Here is a 21,929-nt window from a genome sequence, read left to right on the forward strand (position 1 = left end):
GGCTGAGAATTTGGACGACATTTGGTTTCAACAAGACGGCGCTACGTACCATACAGCGACAGAAACAATAGATATTTTGCACCGATATTGCGTCGATATTTGAATAACCAAAAGACAAGGAAAGCTAGTTTGGACCACCCTGTACAAATGCACTGCTCAATCTACTTTATCAGCGCCACCTGGTGGCTGATAGATCAACTAAATTTTTCCAATATTTTTGGTTTTAAAATAAACCAACGAATCAACAAAATACTAAATTTGCAATTGCTGTTTCAATGATTATTGGATGATAGAATAGCTACATAACATGTGAACAGGATTTTTTGGGTTTCCTGCCAGTATAAGTTCTCGAAGCCAGAAACTCTCGATGGCCATTGTGGCTCCGTTTTTCTCTCTTCCTGTTGTTAACGTCGCGATTTGGTCGTATTGGTGAAGCACTTGGCCGCATTTACTATTCCGGTGCGGCTTGTTTTGCTTGCCATTCGTCACTCACACACAGCCACGCAGGACACACCGGCGCAGGACATACAAAATAGGGGCGCAAAACTGTGGCGGTGTCCTTACTGCGTTTGTGCGTAGCTTTGTTTTGGGAAAATCTTACCGGAAAAGCTCTCTTCTGGTACGAGAGCCTCTCAAAGCTCTCGATGGTCGATTTGTTGTTCGCAGGACTCTCCGCCTTCTCGAAGAAAGAAACATCATCTTGCCATTTCACTCTTCCCCAGTTAGCATATCTCGGCGGCAGTCTATCTCCGTTTAGCGCAGACCGCTAGACTTCGGATTGCCGGGAGATAAATTCGCCGGGAGAGTTGAGTCATCGCAGGAAACGCTGCGGTACGCTCGGCGTTTTTGGCGTTTCGGGAACCAGTCGTCCTGCAACGGTGCTGGAAGTGAAACGGAATTGCGCGCAGCAGTCGCCAGCGATTTGGGTGGTGAAAAATTCAACAATTTGGCACAGTTTCCTACATAGCGAACCGTAAAAAGCAGTTACAGCAATCGATCTCTGCCAATGGTGACCGTATCTTAGCATTTTGTTGGAGCCGCGGTTTTGTTGGAGTTTCTCAGATGCATATCTGTGAGGCGTGCACGGCATACTGCGTAGATCGGATTGGAAAAGAAAGTGCTTCGCCGTAGCCCAGACTGATGTGACTTTTTGATGCATCGAAGTAGCCTGGTGCTGGGTGCCTCGGGAAAGCTCACGTGAAAAACTTGTCATCAAACAGGGCACGTACGCAGGGCTCGGGCCATGGGCGACGGCAACGTCTGCTGTGCCGCTCCCCACAGTGTTCGAAAAGAAAATCCCAAAGGGTGGGAAAAAATGCGATAGGAAAATTGGTCACTTGACGTCTCTCCCCTGGCAGGGAAAGCATAAAGCAAACAAATATTAGGCGAAAAAGAAAACAAACCATCACCGGGCACAGTGAATTCGTGTCTCTGTATATCTGTGTCTGCGCTGGTGTGTGTGTGTGTGAGTGCTACGTGCAAATACGCATCCATTCGATGGCAGAGCCCCAGCTTCATTGTTTTTGTTTGGAAAGTGAAAATCGTACAAAGTAAAGCCAGCATTTTCTTTTGAAACGATGCCCAACGCACCGGTGCACTAAAGGTGCAGCGAGCAAATGTAAAAGTGCATTTTCGTGTCAAGTGCTGTCGACTTGTGTCAGGAATTGCATCAGCCATAAGGGCGCACAGGCTCAATAGTGGAAGAAGTTTAGTCATTTCTCAGATATCCCCAAAGGTGTGTGTTGTTGGCACCATTCTTTTGCTCAGTGCATTTCGCTCACCCCTCGGTACATTGCTTTTTCCCTTTGTAAGCAGAGCAACGGCCCGGTGCTGACCAACTGCATCCCCGCGTCTCCACTTTAACCCACGAGGGGGCCAGAAAAGCCATCATAAATAAGGTATGTTCTGATAGTAAATCGAGGTGTATTTTTGTTCCCTTCTTTTCAGAACCCGTGTTCCAGACGTGCGCTCGGTTTTTGCTCGACGCTTCTCGTCCGGCCGTTGCAACCGCACGAGGAGCACGTGATGATGGAGTATACTTTTGACAAACTCACCCTCTTCGTCCACGTTTAGTGTAAGCGTGGCGACTGGCGGATGGTGGCGTGAAAATATAGGTCAATAAACTTGCCATTTAGCCCATCAACGGCCGAGAGAGCGAGCGAAAGAGAAGCAGACAATAACCAGAGTTGACTAGAACGGACCCGAATCTATCAGCAGAGCGAAGCTTGTGTGTTCCTTGTACCTTCGCTCTCGATCCGCGCGAGAGAACACCATTAATCGAACGACCTCCTTTCGGTCTCTCGGCCACCCCGAGGGCGGTGGAAAATTGTGACTAAGAATTTTCCATCATCGCACCACCGGTGGGACGCGTTTTTTTGTTCGCCCGGCAAGAAACAAAGACGGCCGCTCCCGCAACCATGGCAAATACGGTCCCGATGTGTCCTTTGTGGCTCTTTTGGTAGACTGCCCCCCGGGCCGTCGCCAACTTTTCTTCCATATGCTAATTAATATTCTTCCGAAATGGAAAATGTTTGTACAACGAAACCCTTGGTCCGCTTCGATAGTCAATAAATTGCTTTAGCCCAAATGGCAATGGCCAAACATTGTCGGCCGTCTTTATGCTCATTTTTCGCGCTTCTTGCTCGGCCGAGTCGCCGAGGGTAATCTTTTCTTTTCCGGACGATACTTTGCCCTTTGCCCCCGGGCGTAGTACGATAATTACTTCCCATCAGCCATCACCACTAAGCGGATTAGGTTTTATTAAACAACATCAAAAAGCACCTCACGTCCGTATCTCAGCTGGTCAAGCGTGCAAGGATCGTGTTTACTAACCGCAGAAGCGGCGCTTCCGCCGGAACTACGTGAGATGTGAGCTTCTTAACGGTATAATCTTGTGCTTGAGTGGTGAGTTTTGAAGCACATTAAAACCACCAAAAACATATAACGGACACGGCACTTTTGAATCACAATTACATGTGGAGCATATACTTTGCCAAAGAGGGGAGTGAAACGGACAGGATTCATTCCTAATGCAGGCTCGAAACACTTTTAGCGCATAATGGAAGTTGTCCATTTTTTTTAAATCTTTCTCCGCTTGCTTTGATTTCGTTTCATACTGAATTGCTTCGAATCATCACGTTACCGCTAGCAACACCGCGGATGCTGTAACGATGAGCTTTCGACATTTAAGTAGTCCGACAATACGTTATGGGATTTGTAGGAAAAATGGGAGAAAAATCCGATGAAAACTTCCGGAAAAGTTATACCTTTGAGTAGACTTCATCTTCTGGCAGCAGTCCTGGGCAGTTCGTAGGTAGTATTGTTCCGATTCCAAAGAGAACGTGTTGTGAAGAAAGTTTTTCACCATTATTATAGGATACACTTTACATTACTAACAAATAATCGCTCGTATAGTGCGTTACAAATTGTTGGGACTCAAGACTTGTCCTGCTTGTAAGCTAATGTTGAAACTTTGCACCACTCGCACCCATGGGACTTACGGTTCATGCGACGTGAAACATGCCCGAGTGGCAGCCAATGTCGAGTAATGCTTATTGCCCACGGCAAGTAACTTGCTCTATCGAATCTCAGTCATTGATATTGATCTGGTACGATGTTATGAAGCTATCACACACGGCACATGAAATTTATTCTTCCCATTACTTTCTCTAAGAGGTCTTATCTGCCAGCAAGCGCTCTCCTCCTATGCGAGGCTCTATCTTCTGTGTACTGTTGGTCCGCTCCCTGCCAATACAACGCTTTGGAAGGCAAGCTTTACACCGACACCAGTAGTAACATAAATTACCATAACGCTTTCTAAATTTGCGCCCCCGAGAGGTTCATTATTCATCGCGATCCCGTCTCGACCAACCAACAGTTTTGGGAAACGAAAATCATATAAATAAAAAATATGCGACGGTGGTGTTATGGTGATTATAACAAGCAAATTAAACCTAACGAAGTGCCCATTTGTTCGCCGACGTGGAGTAACACTTTCTGTAGGTTTGACCTTTCAAGTTCTGCCAGCGCAAGCGGTTCGTTAGCACACATTTAACATCGAAATACGGTAAAACAACAAGCGGCACCGTTACATTGTAGACAGCGCGTTGTGCGAGTCGTGAATGGTGGAGCTGGGAACTGCTCAAAAGTGCAACTCTATTTAGCATAAATCGCAGTAATTCCTGCACCACCGCATCGTTATCGCGAGGCAGTAATGTATGCTGCAGCGTACATGGGCGCCTTTCAATAGCTACATCATACCCATCCGTCCCATAAGGCATTCATGGTTCGTTAGTGTCGGGAAGATGTAACCTACGCCACGCTGCCTAGCGGGGAAATGAGATTAAACCCATCTTTCACAGTTCGCCCGCCAACAACTCGATGAACGAAAGCAGATCACGATCCAGGCGGGCATAATAGAGAAAGTTTTGCCCAAACTTTCCGAAGGCTGATGAAAAGCGATGAAATTTAAACTTTAAATTAGATACCCGAAATGGGCATTTCGGGGACTTGATTTATTCGGAACTTGATCCAGTTTCCCTAACAGTAACTGTAATCTCGTTTCATTTGAACGATTCTGACGCGTTGTTGTTCATTAATCTACTTACTTCCGAACCGCGTTTCGCGGTTAGTTTTTAATTGCCGGGGACTCGTATGAAATAAACTTGCCGATAATGGCGATAGAAATGCAGGCCACGTTCTGCACTCCATGCTCCAATAAACAAATGGAGCTGCATTGTGAAATGGCGCTCAATACAATGCTGCACTCATGGAAAGTGTTCTATCGTTCGAACGTGACCCAAGCGTTCCCAAGAAGGAAGAAAATGTTCATGAGAACCTTCCATGAGCAACTGCTAATCAATTTATGTGTATTTTTACTTAAATATAGCTCAGCACGATGTGCGATTTGAACCGCATACTAAGGCCCCGAAACTGGAAATGTCCTGAGGGAACGGGGACGATCGATAGCATGCACAGATCAAGCGGACTATAAAAAAGCACAGTCGATCGGCGCCATTAATTGGGTCGAGTTACAGCTAGCGGCGGCACAAATTGGACTACTGACAGAATAAAGTGTGGCGTAATGAAATTAGCCCGGGGGCCCATCGATGTAGTTTTGCGCCGCGGAAAGTGATAAATTATCCATCGCCCCAATGGGGCCTTGCTGGGTATCTCCGAGTCCAGCGATGACCTTTGCGATTCAGTTGTTACGACAGCAAAACAAAAACCAAAAGTCAGTTAATTTGCTGTCTTTATGACACTCAATGTTTTTAGTGTAACTTTTTAATTCCTTTGTTACTTTGAAATTAAAGCGTTTGGAAGCATTCGAAGCAATGCGTGCTGGTTGACGAGACGCTTAATTGCATGTTGCTTGCCCGTGGATGGATTAATGTGTTTCATTTTACAATGGAACCTGTATTTCCTCGTATTTCATGGCGCGATGGTTTCATTTACCACTGTGTAAACCCGACCCGAGCCCGGAGAAGAACAGCCACACGATGACGCAGAAGTCGTAACCTTTCTACGGCCGAGAGCCTTTCCCCGAGTGTCGGTGGAAAAAAACGAGCAACAACCCGCAACAACACATTGCTGACTTTTGTACTTCATGCCAACTTGCACAATGTTGTTTCCTTTTTACACCGAAACGGCGTACCACGAGCCGTTGTTCTGCTGAGCGACGCTGGCGGAACGTGTTAGCAATTTTACAACAAAGCACCAGCACACTCGAGCACATTTCGATCAAATTAACTTGAAAACGAGATTCGCCCCCTCAAACACACACAAAGCATCTGCTCGTCCTGTCTAGACACGGGATTGGCACCATTTTTCACCCCATAGACGCCACCTGTAGAACGGAAAATGGGTCCGGGCGAGTGCCCCGTCGTCGTGGCAGGCTCCGCAGAGACACGAAATTGCTGGCAGCGAATGATTACATTGCACGCACTGACCAACCGAGCGGGAGTGTATGCTGAAAGTCAGCGAATCGGTTTGTACCGTCCCCGTGGGGAAACTCGATTCGAATCCTTGGCACCGTTTGCCATTGTGTCGGCCGAGGGTGGCCCGAAGGCGAGGCAACTCCCAGGAAAATGCTGAACCCAGGTTGCCATCCGTTCCGCGCTACCGGTGCTGGTCACCTGTGTGCTCAAGGGCAGGTTGATATGACCATTAGTATTGGTCGCCCTTTTTGGCCAACCAGACTCTCGTGCCAGCAGAGTCAAGAGCTTGTTCTGGCGATATGAGTTTGTTCAATTTCGTTACTCCAAATATCGTGTTTTTGATAAGAAATGCCACGTAATGTTAACAAGCAGTTCCGAAGCAACGAAAACCGTACAAGTCAACAAGATTTCTAGCCTCGGGCCTGCCAGCTTTAAAGTGTAGCACGTTCCGAAACGCCATCGGTGGACTGGTCTGCTGTTCGTGAAAACACGAACCCAGCGGTTGTGACGTAGCTTCAGCTCATTGTCCGTGGGCATTATTAAGATTCGGAGCAGAATTTAGGTAGCGCTTGAATGGGGCAACCTGAGTGCGAGTCAAGTGGCTGTAACAATCATCTCGGACAAGTGTCGTACAATGGCGTACCGTACAATCTGTCAAGCTGCTGCAAGCTGCCATCCGTCTGAAGTTCCGTCGGAACGAGCCAGACCCTGAGAGCGTACTTTATTGCTGTCCAGCAGATTTTCGCTTGCCGCCTCAAAGGTGAAACGGGAGCTTATCGCGAAGCATCCCCATCCTCGGTGAGCGTGTGGTTAGGCTGGCGGATACCATTGCGACCAGCCTCCCGGGGGAGGATTAATAGAAATAGCATTACGTTAGGGACCTCAGCATCATCGTGTAGCGTTGTTTTGATGCTCCCGTCGGACGTGAGCTGTCAATTGCATTCGAAGATAAGCTGCGTACCGTGCGACGAATTGGTGTCAATGGACAGGATAGCTCGTCATTTTCATGCCCCACATTGCATAGGCTGTATGTTAAGATTTCCCCCGGGGACCCTCGACAATCTCCAGCGAGGACGGAATTATGGTAATCATATGCTTTATGCTCCTGCTCGGACAATGCAACGCTTCCATGGCGTTAGGATCAAAACGTTACGTTTCGCTACACGCTTCACGGCACAATTGAGGCCGCAAGACAGTGACGGACGAACGGCTTTCAAGTGGTAATTTTTCATCTCATTTACTGTACATTGTTTGATGGTGCTGGTGCTCCGTTTGCACAGCAACATTAGTCATTTGACAAAGAGGACAAGGGCACAAGAAACAGCCCAAGTGCGCAGGATTTTTTCAAAGGAAAAATGCTACCCTCTGAATGGCAAAATTTATTTGGGGACTTTCGGGTCTCGCCGTTTACACTCGATTGGGGCACTTTGACACTTTTCGTCCGTCGACCTCGCCGGATTGGCGCTTGATTGACGGGTTGATTGACAATGGCCATCCCGCCGAGTAAGGAGGGCCATAAATTCAGATCACAAGCTGAAAAATAATGAGAAGCCCCGGATTTGACAGCTTTGAATGGCAACGTGACGCAACGCTGTTGCGTTCCACGCAACCTGATTGTTGGGCGGATGGCGTGTGTTTCCCCCGGGGGGAAGGCTTCCATAACCGAAAGACACCAGGGAGCATACTTATTTACGTCCGCGTCACATGGTCTCGTCAAAGCCAGTGCCCTATTTTTTTAAGGAATTACATACAAATCCTTCCCGTTGTGCAGCAAACAGCTTTAAAGCTGCCACGCTCAGTACCTTCGCAGGCGAGACCACCCGCCCCGGCAGATGCGGCTGCTATTGATGGCTGCTTTTCCACTTCATGCTTCCACCCGGTTGGTGCCCGGATGAACTTTGCAGCTTTTGTTCAACCCACGAAGTATCGCTGTTATTGACATTTCCGTTTAGAATGCAAGTGGTGTCGGCTGGATCGAGCGGCGGCCCTTCAAATGCACTCTCCAACGGCTTGCCATGCCGGCTGTCGTACATGACAAACGAGCAGCACCATACTCGAGCGCGCCTACCCGACGGGGCGTGAAGTCTGCTGAGCCTTTAAGACTCTGTCGGTGTACTCAGTGGATCATCCTTTGCGACACAGCTCCAACCGTACGGTGGAAACATGTGTTTTGCACACCACGCGAGCCGTTCTCTTCAGGAGGCGTCCCAAAAGGATATGGAGGCATGGTGAGGTCTGTGAGTGCATGTTGCATCAATTACACCGCCTGCCATCCTGCCCCGTACTCGTAAACGCCCAAAACAGCATCGAACAACTGTGCTTAAATGTTAAGCAAATACTTGGCTGTTGGAAAGATCGATGGCTGGCAAGCTTCTTGTGAAGCAACGTGCGGTCAACCCTCAATTGTGTCACTTCACTACGGGGGTCCTAACAATGGTTCTAAAGCGTCGGAAGGAACCATCCATTTGTGTTGGCATTATGGTTAGTGCTGATTTAATTAGTTGTTCTTTGCCAGGAAGGCAACACAACCGGCACGTGTCGCCCTTGCCAAGCATCGACTACAGACGGGTTTTATTCAAACACTTCTCCCCTTACATCAAAAGAAGATCCCACGTCAAAAAACACTTGTTACGCACCACGAACGTGGTATCCGCGTAGGACGGGATGGATCCTTCACTCAACAAAATTCGAATAATGACATGAAAACCCATTTCATGTAACCCTTTTCGGTGGCCGGGGCCCGACGAACCTTTATATGTTGAGCTAAATCAACGGATAGCGGATTGCGTTTACCTTTACCGGGAACCAGCTGCTGCGTAATGGCATCTTGCTGACTGACGCGTAAGGTAGACAAGCACCTGTTGAAAGGGTCCGGACACATCTTCACAGAAAGCTAAAATAATTACATGCTCCGACGGTGTGCTAGGGTACGGTGCCGGCAAAGTCTAGCGCCGGCCTAAAGTACGTCGGAACCTCCTTTGGTTCACTTTTGCGTGGTCCTTTTCGGAACCGTAAGTTCTCCAACGAATGTTGGCAGTTCGATTGTAATACCCCACGAGCGGTGTCCATGTTTACTCCATCAAAGTAATGTAGTAATAATCAAATTTTCCCAGTGAATGTCCCCGACTGAATGTCCTCGAGCGACACGCCACGATGAAAGTTGTTCAATGTGACATTCTTCTGATAAATGACGGTTTACCACACATTAACAATCAATACACAATGTTCTACACGACCGCGGGTCGTGAACGTGACTGTGGGCGTCGATGGAGAGTGTGGTGACGAAAAGCTTTTTCCCCGTAGCGCCACCGTCAATGCCCATTGCTGGGACCTTAGTGAGGGCGACGGGGGTTATTTTACACGGTAAAACCCATAAATTGCTGGTTTTGAAAGGTGAAATTTATTTCAATCTGGTCTCACGGGCACTGTGTTCGTACATTCCGCGGTCTGTTTGGTCACCGTTGAGTGGTGTGAGTGATACCGGAGGCGGAAATATTCCATTAGTGTGCAAATCATGACGTGTAGTTCGCTCTTTGTGGTTCCATCGATGATCGATACCATTCCAAAGGGTGCACGGTTTTCTGATTCCTGCTCAAACGGCGCGTAGCTCGTCCTCTCCGTCTTATAGCCAACGCGGCCGGCAAACAACAAACGCATACTTTACGGCGCCATTGACTCAAGGACAGCAGACTTTTCATGCCAACAACAGCTGCACGGAGGCCCGCGGCGATTCGCCCGACACCAACGTGCTGTCGTTGGCAGGTCTTTCGTTGTGCAGTTTTACAGCGTCTTTGCGCGAAACACTTGCCCACACCGATTTGTTCGAGCCCTGGCGTAGAATAAATGGCGTAGGAAATCCTTAAAGCTCTGACCACCGATCCGAGGTCCGTAAGGCGTAAACGGGCGGCCACAGTCGGCTCCCCAAAGTCACCGAGCCGCTCAGACGACGCTTGTCGAGTTAGGCCGAAAACCGGAAAGCCCAGCATCGTCACGGCGGAAAGAAAGCGATATCTTGCTAATGGAGACCCCGAAAACGAATCCCGTGCCTCTAGGGACAATTTCGTTACTTGCCACGCGCAGCGCTAAAAAAAACAACCCACAACAGACCCCCGGTTCCGGTCCGTTGGAGCCAGTCCACGAATACTGCAGGCAGGGCGAGAGTGGAGTGTCGCCAGGATGCTGGGCAATGTTTTCCTTTCATCTCGCTATTCGTTCGTATGCCGTTTCATGTTTTGCTGTTGCTGCTGGCGAAACTGGCTAACTTATTTAGCCCTATTAATCTACGAGAAGGGAAGCCAGCAAGCGTCAGCCGATTTTCTCCTCGTTAAGCTCGTCAACTCGCGGCCCGGAGTCGAGTTATCCGAGCGCGACAAATTGATTGTAAAATCAATAGAAACCCTTCCTTCCTGAGTCCTTTTTTCAGTGTTCCAGGTCAGTTGTTTCAACTGAGCTTCTCAATCGACCGCTACCGCCAACGGTTCGATTCAAACGCCGGCCCAACGTTGCTGTGAATCGAGTAGATCCTTGACCTTCGTTCGCCATTGGGTCACGCAAGTTTTAGGCGAAGAACTGGCAGAACCGGCAGACCGTTATCGATCATTCAGAAACGCCGGCGAACGATAAAGTCCTGCGTACGGATTGTTGATTGTGGTTTAAAAGCTAGCAGCAACCATTTTGCTAACCGCAATCGTTCCGCAATGATGGACAAATGACAATTTGTGTCCAAGCCACAGCCACAAAGGACAGAAAAATCGTTCGGAGCATTCCGCAAAGACAGACGGCGCCTGTCACCGTGTTTGTCAATCAATTAAACGTTTAATGACAAATAGTGTTCACCGTAAATTCGATCCGGCGCCAGAGTGCGGTCGCATTCCCGGTAAACACGAGGCTGTTTAGTGATGTTGATTTTCTCCGCTGTTATTTGGCCATGGAAATAGAATTTCAGAGTAATTCTTTGGTGCACATAACACATTTTCGGATGTGGTTCACACAGTTCATGGGCTGCTATGTAATTAATTTCGAATTCAATCATACGCTTGCATCGCTGGATAAACATGCTGACAGTGTGTTACTAACAGGCGGCGACTACTTTGATTCCAAGTGTAGTTCGTAGTCACCGCAGCCGCATCGTCCCGTGCTCGGGGCATGCGCGAAACATTCCACGTGCCATCTGGAACGAGCAAAAAAGAAGCGTTCCCGGCAAAAGCTGCGGGTGTTTTCGCAGTTTTCCGGAGCTTTGAGAGCTCCATTGCCTCCATTGCCATTGCCATTGGGCTGGTGACGGACGGTGTTACTGTACGGCCGGCTGTCTCGGGTATGACCCCACTAGTAACATACTCCCGAACGAGGTTGCGTTTGTCTTCTATACGACGAAAACCCTCGATGGCGGTGGATGGTTTACATCGGTGTAAAACAAATCTTCTCGATGAAACTGCTGCTCGTACATGACTCATTACGACGGTGGTGATGGCCGTACCAAGAGCGCCATTTTCACGGTTTTATGAGGATTTACAGCAAATGGTTGTTCCTTTCAATCCTGAATTTATTTTCGGGACTAACCGGTGAAGAATATGTTGACTTCAAATAGCGCCGAAGGCGAAGGGGTTCGAAACATAAATATTAAAACAAAATTGACGGTTCATCACTGGCCGTGCACGGTCGAAAGCATTCGTGGCGTGTGAGGCACCATCATTCAATTGACATAATTCAACCCGAAACCGGTGCGTGTTTCGGCCGTTCGTACCACGAAAGTCCCACGAGAAGGACATTATCATCGGGTTCCGTTTCAGCAAGTGTTTGCCATTTACTTTTTTGCGCCAAAAACAATATGATGAATGGGTGGTTGATTTGCGTTATTGCAGTAAAATTGTATAATAAATTGTAAAATCCAATTCGTGTGGGACCGGTGGGCCCACGAATCCGTGACGGTGATTGTGCTTTCACAACGCCATTCAGCCGTTGCGTCACTTTTATTTGAATTAATCGTCAAGAGAATAACATTTGACACGGCTTGCATATTTCAGCGCGATTCAAATGAGGTTCGAAGTAGAGAGTAGTCACTAAATTCATTGAACCTCATTTATAAAACTAAGCCGCAACGTGACACGCCGGACATTCCTTCTCCAGCGGGCACCCTAGAGAAATCAGCAACTAATGGCTCATCCCTTGGCAAATCGAATTAACACAACAGTCACCAAAGTTTATTGTGTTTCTTCTGACAATCTCTAACCAGCAGTACCGGAGCCATCGCTAATTGGATCCATGTTATTGGCGATAGATCAGAACGCAGACAGATGGACGTAAAAGATAATTGCTAAAGGGGTAGCTTTACCCCAACGATTCGTTAGTGTTATCGATTGTCTGCCAGTAGAGCTGCTGCCAGCAACTTGTAAACGGAAGTTGTCACGAAGTTTTTATTGTTTATTGATCCAATTCCTGCCGGATTGAGCGGGTGCAATATTACTTTTAGTAATTTTGCTTTTAATTTTAAAAGAGTTATCAAACTTAGGGAAATCTTCATTTATATGCAACTATCTGTATATAACTCCTTCAATCCTTCGTGTACACGCTGAATGAAGTTTTGCCATTTGTTTCACCCACAGGAATAGGCAAACGAGCGGCGCATTGCAAAAATGCATTCGGTCGGCATCCATTCGGCGCTTGCCATCAAGCGGCAGCGCAAGAGGCGCGACAATCAGCGCAAGGCCCGGGAGCGACGCTACAGCATACAGAGCTCGGAAAGCGGCGACACCCATTCGCCGCATGGCTCAACGCGCCGAAAGTTTCATCCCCATAAAGTACACATCACAGATAACAATAATTTGGATACGAAAGTAAGTCCACCAAACTCTGTCCATCTTACGCCGGCAGTCACTCGAGAGAACGGAAAATTTGCCAATCTTCGAGTGACGTATCGATGCTAGACGGGAAATTGGATTAGACGCATCCCATCATGGGTTATCCCTCCTCCTCTGCTTACCACGTGCCTTCCGCAGGTAGTCACCAGCATCGGCATGCTGCACATAGGAGTCGTGTTCGTAGTTTTCGGAATCTTTTTATTAGGCGCTGGGTTTTTTCCAGATAATCTATCAAATCAACCGCAACAATCGTGGCACCTACTAGGTCGGTACCATTTGGGGTCCACTGGATGTAGTTGTTGTTCAGAAACTTTTTTGAAATTGACCATTATTCTCTTCCGACCGCTCTGCAGGCAAAGGATCCTGGTGGAACGAGCTAATATGCACGGGACTGTTTGCCGTCGGTCTGGGCATATTTCTAATCGTCCTTAACTGTGTGATAAGCAATCGGGAGGAACAGGACCTCGAGAGCTACGTCCAACGGCAGCTAACACGCTCTCGTTCCGGTGAGTAAGCCAAGCAAACAAGAAATACGATACCGGGACACGTGGCCCGTACCAATTCCGGTGTATAACTACAACTGTCGCTTGGCACTACGTGCCCAACGGGCGCGAAACAGCTCGAACATCCATAAATGATCAGATGCAGGAAGTAGGAAAGCTAGGGAAAGCTAGCTATCGTTCCATCCGTCCAACATTATCTCTCGCTGGACGGCACATAGTGCTCAAGAAACTGAAATGTCGCATCTTGAAGTGTCACAACGAATAAGCGCTGGTAGGAACACTTATTGGTGGGAATTTAACGATTTTGACAGCATACATCTAGAGAATGTTATTAAGCAGCGTTTGGTACGGATCGGGACGATGTTTTATCCATGACATAGCCACCCTTTATGATCATGTTTCACTTTAAACACAACGGAATATTAACACAATGAGGCATTTATCGATCCATTTAAACGTTTAAACTGCTTGGTGAACAAGTGTTGCTGACGCTTTTTGATTTGTATGGTTCAATTATTTCCAAATTTACTATTTACAGAGCCAAATAGTCTATCGTCCCCTTGTCTAACGGTAGCTTATTGCAGCATAGATATGTTGTTAATGAACTTAATGTTTCGATTGCAAACTTTTCTGTCCTCGGTTTGTTGCTCCCGGTACTTCAGAACGTGATGGCAGTATTTTTGCGAGTTTAGTATTCTCAGCCACTACTCAAACGAGAATTCGTGCAAAAAGGGGTCACCAAAAAAGGTGCCAAATTTCGTACGGTTTTATGTGGCGCACTTTCGTTCGCCCAACAAAGCCTCTTTGTGGCCTGTGCAATTCTGTCCTGAAGGTACGATAAAAGAAACTGCGAAACAAAATAAAGCTACTATCGAAGTACCCGAAAAGGTGCCACCAAAACCACCCTTCACGCGGTCGCTTCAAACCCGGATATCATCCAACCAAAACGGTAATACCGGAAGGAACCTAGTGGCTTAATTCTGATCTTGCCGTCAAATTCCTTAAGACCACATCGCCGAGGCTGTGTCATTGACATGGAACGCGTAAGACGCAAAAGCTGCACTCCCTCGGTCTGACGGTCGCAGTGGTTTAGTCGAGCGAATCAGTATCGATTCGCTCCACATCACCAACGATCCCCTGCTCACCGACGTCGTCCGTTTTTTTCCATCGCAGGACATCGACTGGAGCGTGACGTCGAAACTGGAGGGTTGACCACACGCCACCATCGCAAAGCTATGCAGATCCAGAAGGGTGCCGCCGAGCGAGGCCTGGACGATCTGTCCAACTCGAACGTTCTGCTGACGCCAACCAGCAGCGAAGTGGTCACCCCGACAACTCCGTCCGGAGGTAAGTTTTGGCGCACACTGGGTGGAGGTAATGTAGATACATTATTTTCCGATGAAAAGAGAATGGACGACCATCTGTCGTTGCTTAGCAGTGACACCACCACCGCCACAACCCTCAGTCATACTCGCTTTTCCAAGTTCATTGGGTCATTTTATTTTATGCCACCACCATATCGCCACCACCACTCTTTTCATCATCATTAGTAGCATAATAGCATCAAGACGGGAAACATGATCCTACGCTGGTTCCCAACGCTCCATAGTTCCCACTTCATAAATCCTCGTGAACCGATCGCATTGGGGATGCACATTAATCTTATTTTATGTTCGAAACATGCTCCTTCTTCTTTCATCATCTGTCCATTTGCTCGCTTTTTATGCTTACGATTTTTCCGAGGATTTTATCTTTTTCACCAACCTTGCTGCACTATCAGATCCGCAGCTTCCCATGAGTGCATTCGAGTTCGGCTTCTCGGTTCGTTCCAACCCTCATTCGGTTGCATTCGGCTGCGACTGCTGAACCAATTATGCTGCTTGATCAATACGGATGACTGGTCCATCCATTCTCTGCAGAGTACACATTTGCCGATACTTTAGTGGCTCTTTCATTAATTTTTCATTCTGTTTACACCATCTTATGCTTTTATATCAACTCCTTTTGATAGCGTCTAGCTTATCTCTATCTCTCTTTGTCTTCATACTTCAACATGTTCCTCAAAGACGCTCGATGTAATGAAAATTCCAGCCGCAACCTTTAAAGGTCACGGTCCGGCATACCAGTAATACACTGATGCACCCTTCACTGGATAGATTAAAAAGAAATTTATTAGCGTCTTGTGTGTCGCGGCATAACGAAAGAGAGGCATAAAATGTTAATTTATCTTGATTAAATTGTCTCCTCGCAGATTTCTTCATGATATGATGGCACCATAAAGCTCGACCGATTAACCGCACTGGTGCCGGGATCGTATCTTTGCGAGCCCGTTTGAGCCGATCGTAACGAACATAATGCGTTAATTTCGAATAAACTTTGCTATTCTAATTGTCAGTCGCAAGGCTGGGGTCCCAAGGCAACGGTAGTACATTCAATTGGCTTTTGTTTTGAAGCAAGCTTCCAACACCCACGGTTCATTTAACAATCTACGTCTACTTTTTCCGAGGTCGCAGCTACATGGAGGCGCCTGGCCGCTGTCGCCCAATGCATGAGTCACCATGCGCCTCCATCGACCCGCACCGTGCGTCATTTACATCATTCATTCACAATAACGTTACCGCCCTCGTGGCGAACTGCTAGGCCGCGTGCTGATAATGAATATTCATAGCCCTCGTGTCAGTCTGATTTTTGAACGGTTCGCTTAAATTCAATGTGCTGGTCAAACAGTGTTTAGACCGTAAAACTTCATACACCCGTGTCGGCAAGCATTGTGCAACAATTTCGACCGTCGTGTTCCAATTTCGTGCTGTGCCAAATTAACGTCGAATACTAATAATAGCGACATAAGGGTGCAAAAAAAACTTTCCAATGAAACTCCTGATGGTCCTGAAAAAACCATAGTGCTAAAAATGCACTATGGTGCGTGCCTAGAGCTGTGTGCCCATCACGCCAGGTGCCACTACGTAGAGTGTGAAGGTTCATATTGTTTACGTCCATCACATGTCAGCAAAACCGTATACAGCCCCGAGCTTCTTTCCCAGAGGCAGCAACAGTCGTTCCTTTTGCATTCGATACGATTTCGCTATACCTCGACTTCTGTTGTGATCTTTGTTTATTTCAACTCTGCTGCCAATGAGTGCTTCGCAATCGAATTCCGTCACTTTTTCATTTTTATTTTTACACACTTCAATCACCCCGTTCGTTTTGCAAACTAACGCTCTTCTGGTTGCCTCCGTACCATGCGCTTCGTCAAACGCAACTATCCTGTTTCGCGATGCCTTCAACCATGTGGAAAAAACTTGCAAACTTGCAAACGAAAAACAAAATAATCCTAACCTTCCTTGGCTGCGAAAGGCTATGCTTTGTAAGAATGTCACTGCACGAGCGTCATCTTAGCGGAGCGACAGCAGCTGGCAGAGCCAAGGCAAGTGCAGCACCAAGTTCTCTTCTTGCCTGCATCGTGTTCTCGTTTGTCCCGAACGTTTGATGTACCAATTGTTGTTTCATTTATCGTAACGTTTATCGTGTGGCTTCTTGCTATCGCTACGGCTACATGCAACGCAGTTGTGTTGTAACGATACCTTTTTTCAATCTTTATTGCTTTCTGTTATTGCTTACATGTGTCATTGTATACTGGTACTATTTGATGGATACCTTGATCGAGCGATTTATGGCGTTCATCTGGGCCAGACAAAACTGAGCAGGATAATGTTCCCTGCCGTTTCAGCCGTTTCTTTAGTTTAGTTTCACCGATACACGAATTGTTCGGCAATAATGTCCGTTCCAGAATTATTTCTCTCCTTAAAAAATGTCTCTCTTGATGCTCTTGCTCGATGGTGTTGTATCGTCCTATTGCAATCCAGTCACAGCTTGGGCGTTTCTTTCATAACATATTGTCAATGCTTTGTAGTTCCTTGTTCTTGTCAATTATTTGTTCCGTTACTATTGAATTATTTTCCAATTGTCAGTGGTACCTTTCGTACAGCAAACTTAGTGCCTCTTAGTGCTTTGCAAGAAATCAAATGTTAAACATGGAAAATAAAAGAATTACAATATTAAGTTTTAGTTTTCGGTCAAATGAGGCAATCATTAAGATCATTTTCTTCACTGTTTGTTTCAACGGTATTGAATTAAGTGGACAAGGTGTATGATGAATCGAAATAAAAGTTTCATTTTACTTTCGCATTCGCTCAATACATGATTCAAACGAAGTGTATCTCCTCTCCTATCTGATGATGAACGGTAACTACCTGAAACACATTAGTTTTAGTTATCAAAGTGAGCACTGCTCAAAATGCCCGATCAAGCGAATGACCAATGGCTATTATGATTGGTCGAGTCGTTTCCGGAAACCTATACTCCTCTTCCATTTCGTAATTAAATTGAAATGCCAGGGAAGGGAACGATATTTGGAGCTCTATTGACGCTTGGTTGCTATCGGGGGTTCACGTGCGATTGAATTAAATGGCCCATGGTTAAGGTGCTCGAAAATGATTGATATCACTTAATTCGACTTCTTCGAAATCTTCTCCCCGTTCTCTCATTGTCATAGATACCAGTGCCGGTTTCTTCTGTTTTAAAATTGTATTCTTCGTGCTTCCGTTGCGCTTTGCTCATTCTGAAATTTCTTGGAAATTTTTGTTCGCACACATTTTTGTTCACTTGAAATGGTGTATTATAAACAAGAAATCTTACGTTGTAATCCTTGCCAATAATTGTAAGTCTTAATGTTCTTCCTTCATAGCCATCCTCTATTTGCTCGAATTTGCTTTATTTGCGAATGACACAACACGCGGTGCATCTCCGGCACTCTCTTTTACTAACAAAAAACCAGAAACTCTACCATCTTATGGTGATTTCCTTTCACTCTAACACTTTCTCTTTCTCTTTTCATTCTTTCTATGTCCTTTAAATGCATACCTTTCAAACTATTATTTGTACCTCTGTACGTTACTTTATATTTCCCGGAATTTACGAAAATTCTCTGCTTGCATTTCGCGGCTCACCGGATTCGTTAATACGTGTTAATTAAATTACAAACTTACGATTTGACTACAGTTGCGTTAATAATGCCAATAAACTATAAACCACACGTCGAAATATTAATGTGATATTATAACAACTATGTCCGTTACCTCGTTAGCTAAACACAAATGTTGCCATAAATCCTCAACTTTTAAAGTTACAAGAATCAAATAAAAAATCAACAAACATATTTAACAAAGGATCTCGTCTGCCAAAGATTATGAAAACTTTACCAAAAACAATAGTAAAGAAAAATCAACTAATATTATAAATCTTCGACACAAACGCAATCATTACCGCAGAGTACAAAAAAACTAATGTTGTGACGCCATGAAAATTGTCACTCGCAACACAATAAACCATATGGCGCAACACACGTTAATACTGTCACAACACGATAAAATTATTTAAAACGGTTCCATCAATCAAAGGGCAATAACAATTAAATCTATGAACAAACAATAACTTGTACCGAACTGAACGCTGCTTTACTTTATTACAAATTTGTGATGATATTTTTTTGTTAAGCGTATTAGCTTTCTTTAACTGTACGTCACTCTATTTGTTCTCCTCTTCAATCTGTTGACTGATTTTACCTTCTTTTTCGGTTGAACCTTCCTTTTTTGCCTAACGAATAAAACTCCTTTAGGTGTATTGAACTCCACAGCATCCACATGCCGACAGAGCAATAACTATCCGTGAAACCGAACAGAGAGAAAAAGAGAGAGAGAGGTAGAGATGGGCAATACTTACTATCAATTGCTAAAACTTATTTACACATCTCTATGCAAAGTAAAGTAGGAGATACCAAAATTCGATGTTTTTCTGAAGTTATGATCTTACGTTTTGGCCTAACGATGTTTCATGCGTTGCACTGCATTCCGTTTCAATTATGTTCGTATTAGAATTGAGTCGTCGAAATCGCACGGACTTAGCGATGAGAAAGCTGGGCATTGTAGCAGTTTGGTGTTTCGATGAAGATCTCTGCTTCGAGCCGGAACATGGTTTGGCTGCCTGATTTTGTATCCTTTTGTTGCGCGTCGCATCTGCAATTCTCAGTATTATCACGAAAAATAAGCCCCTTTGGCCCGGATCATTATCTCGCTTTCCATCTGTCTGCTTATGACCCTTTTTCGCTTTTCTTATCATCTACTTCTCGGGTCGGTAGTTCAAAATTAAATGATCCTCCCTTTTTTGCTGGCGATAACAACAAACCGTTCACGATAAACCATTTTTCGATCCTCTATCCAAACACGACTCACACCCGGCCGTGCACCAATCGTTTATTTTTTCAAAAGTTCCAATCCACTCCGCATTCCTTGCCGGTGGTGGCGTTGCCATATCTATTGTTTTTTTCGTTTTCTCCACCAAATTTTCGGTCTCGAGAGGATGTTCGTATTTTGCAAACTGTGATGTATCGCATGGTTTTGTCTAAATGCCGCCATGGAGCTAAATTTGGTGTTTGTGGCTCTCCAACAATTGCAAACAAGTGCTATTTCACTACACTTTTAATGCTTGCTATGGTATGTGTACGTCCTACCGCGAATCGTTGTGCTTTACATGTCTTGCTGTTTGTAATTGTAATTATTCCGTTTCCGTTTCCTGGGTGCGAGTTTCAGCTTTTGATGGTGCCCTACTTAGGACATGACATCGTCCATTAGCCAACCTTATTTAATCGTTTCTGTTTTATTAACGCTCTCTTTTAACGACGCCACCGACCTCCTGCTGGATTGTCCTGATTGCCGGAAATCAAATGGGGGTTTGTATATAAAAATCTGGACTAACGGTTAATCCCCAATCCATCACTCGGAACCCATGCAGTGCTGGGTACATCCGGTGAGATTCTGCTGGAGAAAATTTTGGAAGAGGACAGTAGCTATGGCGATCCCGACTACTATTCGCGGAACGTGGGTCAATCACCCCCCGGAGCGGACAACGATAAGCGGTTGCTGTTGGGCAACGGTCACACCGGCGCCATCCATATGACCGACATCTAAGTATCGAGCCTTCGGAACGGAGCGGATGGTTGATTTCTTCACGGGGTGCTATGGCAACGGCTGTTTCTGTTGCTACTTAGTCGAGAGGAAACAGTTTGCTTAGGTAACATGTGATGATGAATATTTATGTTATTGCGGTGGCTTCCCGATTTCGGCTCACATCTCTTAGATCACTGAAGCATTCCCATTGAAAGTTGATTGTACACAAGCACCCACACGATTCAAAGTCCATAGAGCATTTAACCAGGTCGTCGAACTAATAGTTATTGCCAAGAGTCCGGCTTTGTTCACTCATATTAATGCAACATGATGCATACGGAACAACGCAAATGCATCGCTCGGTAAACTTACAGAACAGCGTTAGTGATGCAGTTCTTAACGAATATTTTAATGTTTTCTTTGGAATCACGATCTTAAGTTTAACCTTTAAACGTCCGTAGACTAGAAAAAAACCGGTGTTTAGTTTACTTTGCATGATAGCAAACATGGAACAACTGATTTTAACCATTTCTACTCATCATTTCATCGATCGCTAGATTAAATATGAAGGAAATAAATGCTTAAATGGCAGGAAAAAAATCTGATAAATTTATTGGTAAGCTACCGAGAGCCCATTAAGTGAGTTTTTTTATCGAACGCAACAATTAAAAGAAGCAACTCGACAAGCGAACTCGTACGAAAACCCAACGTCCCCTAGTCATCATCTAGAGTATTATTGTGTGGGGAAGAAAAGTTCGGTGTACATTTTTTTCTCGCACACTCAATCGTAAAACGCACTTATGTTGTACGAAGCGTAGAAAAAAGATACCGTGAAAGAAGGGAAAAAAGCCGAAAAGAAACATACCCTTTTTATGTGTAAAGATATGCAAAATATTTAAAAAAACACACACATCAACGGTAAGAGCATACAACATCACTTCTGCGAACCATGCGTTAGATAATAAGATTTTCAAATTATTCATATGATAAACGATGCTGAAAATGTTACACAGCTACGATGACGCTCTCTAGCAACTAGTTACAAATTCAAGTTAGTTTCACTTGCACAGTGGTCAAGCGGTACTATTAAACATTTTATATACGAGTACCAGAAGAAAATCGGCTGGCATTCGTGCTAAAGCTTGCACATCGCAACACCGCTAGCATTGTCTCGACTTGTTTCTGGGCAACTATGGCAACGCTAAGAAGTAAACCGGAATTGTACCAAAATCGCATTTTTACGCTTTCGAGGCCATGCAGAGACGAACTAAGTAACGTTGCAAATCATAAACATGCTAAACAGAAATTAATATATGTGAAATCTTTTTCATCCGAAAACTACACCAAAGAAACGCATACACCAGCAACAACATTCGCACCTAATTATCAACACTAGATAGCAGCAATACAGTATTCGACGTAATAAAAAACTGCGCTTCATACCGGAATGCTGATACGTTTCTGTCGCATGGTACTTCTGCACTTAAACTGCCTTCGCCGGAAATTGTTTAAAGAGAAACCGAGAAGAATCCAAGTTTCAAACAGTAGAGGACTTGAAATCAAGCACGGTGGGATCATGATTATCTGGATGCGTGAATCAGTTGAAAATTGTATATCCAAGTAGCTTCCCTC

At 45.4% G+C, this 21,929-nt stretch overlaps 1 protein-coding gene across 1 annotated transcript; it reads left to right on the top strand.

The window, feature by feature from the left end:
* Positions 1-1,856: 1,856 nt before the first annotated feature.
* LOC128273781 (uncharacterized) lies at positions 1,857-20,318 on the top strand. Its single transcript, XM_053011819.1, has 6 exons — positions 1,857-1,898; positions 12,539-12,769; positions 12,932-13,058; positions 13,147-13,299; positions 14,470-14,643; positions 20,143-20,318. The coding sequence occupies exons 2-6, from the start codon at positions 12,569-12,571 to the stop codon at positions 20,316-20,318; spliced, it is 831 nt and encodes a 276-aa protein (XP_052867779.1). The 5' UTR covers positions 1,857-1,898; positions 12,539-12,568.
* Positions 20,319-21,929: the final 1,611 nt, after the last annotated feature.

Source organism: Anopheles cruzii, chromosome 3 (genome assembly GCF_943734635.1).
Source record: "Anopheles cruzii chromosome 3, idAnoCruzAS_RS32_06, whole genome shotgun sequence".
NCBI classification, from domain to species: domain Eukaryota; kingdom Metazoa; phylum Arthropoda; class Insecta; order Diptera; family Culicidae; genus Anopheles; species Anopheles cruzii.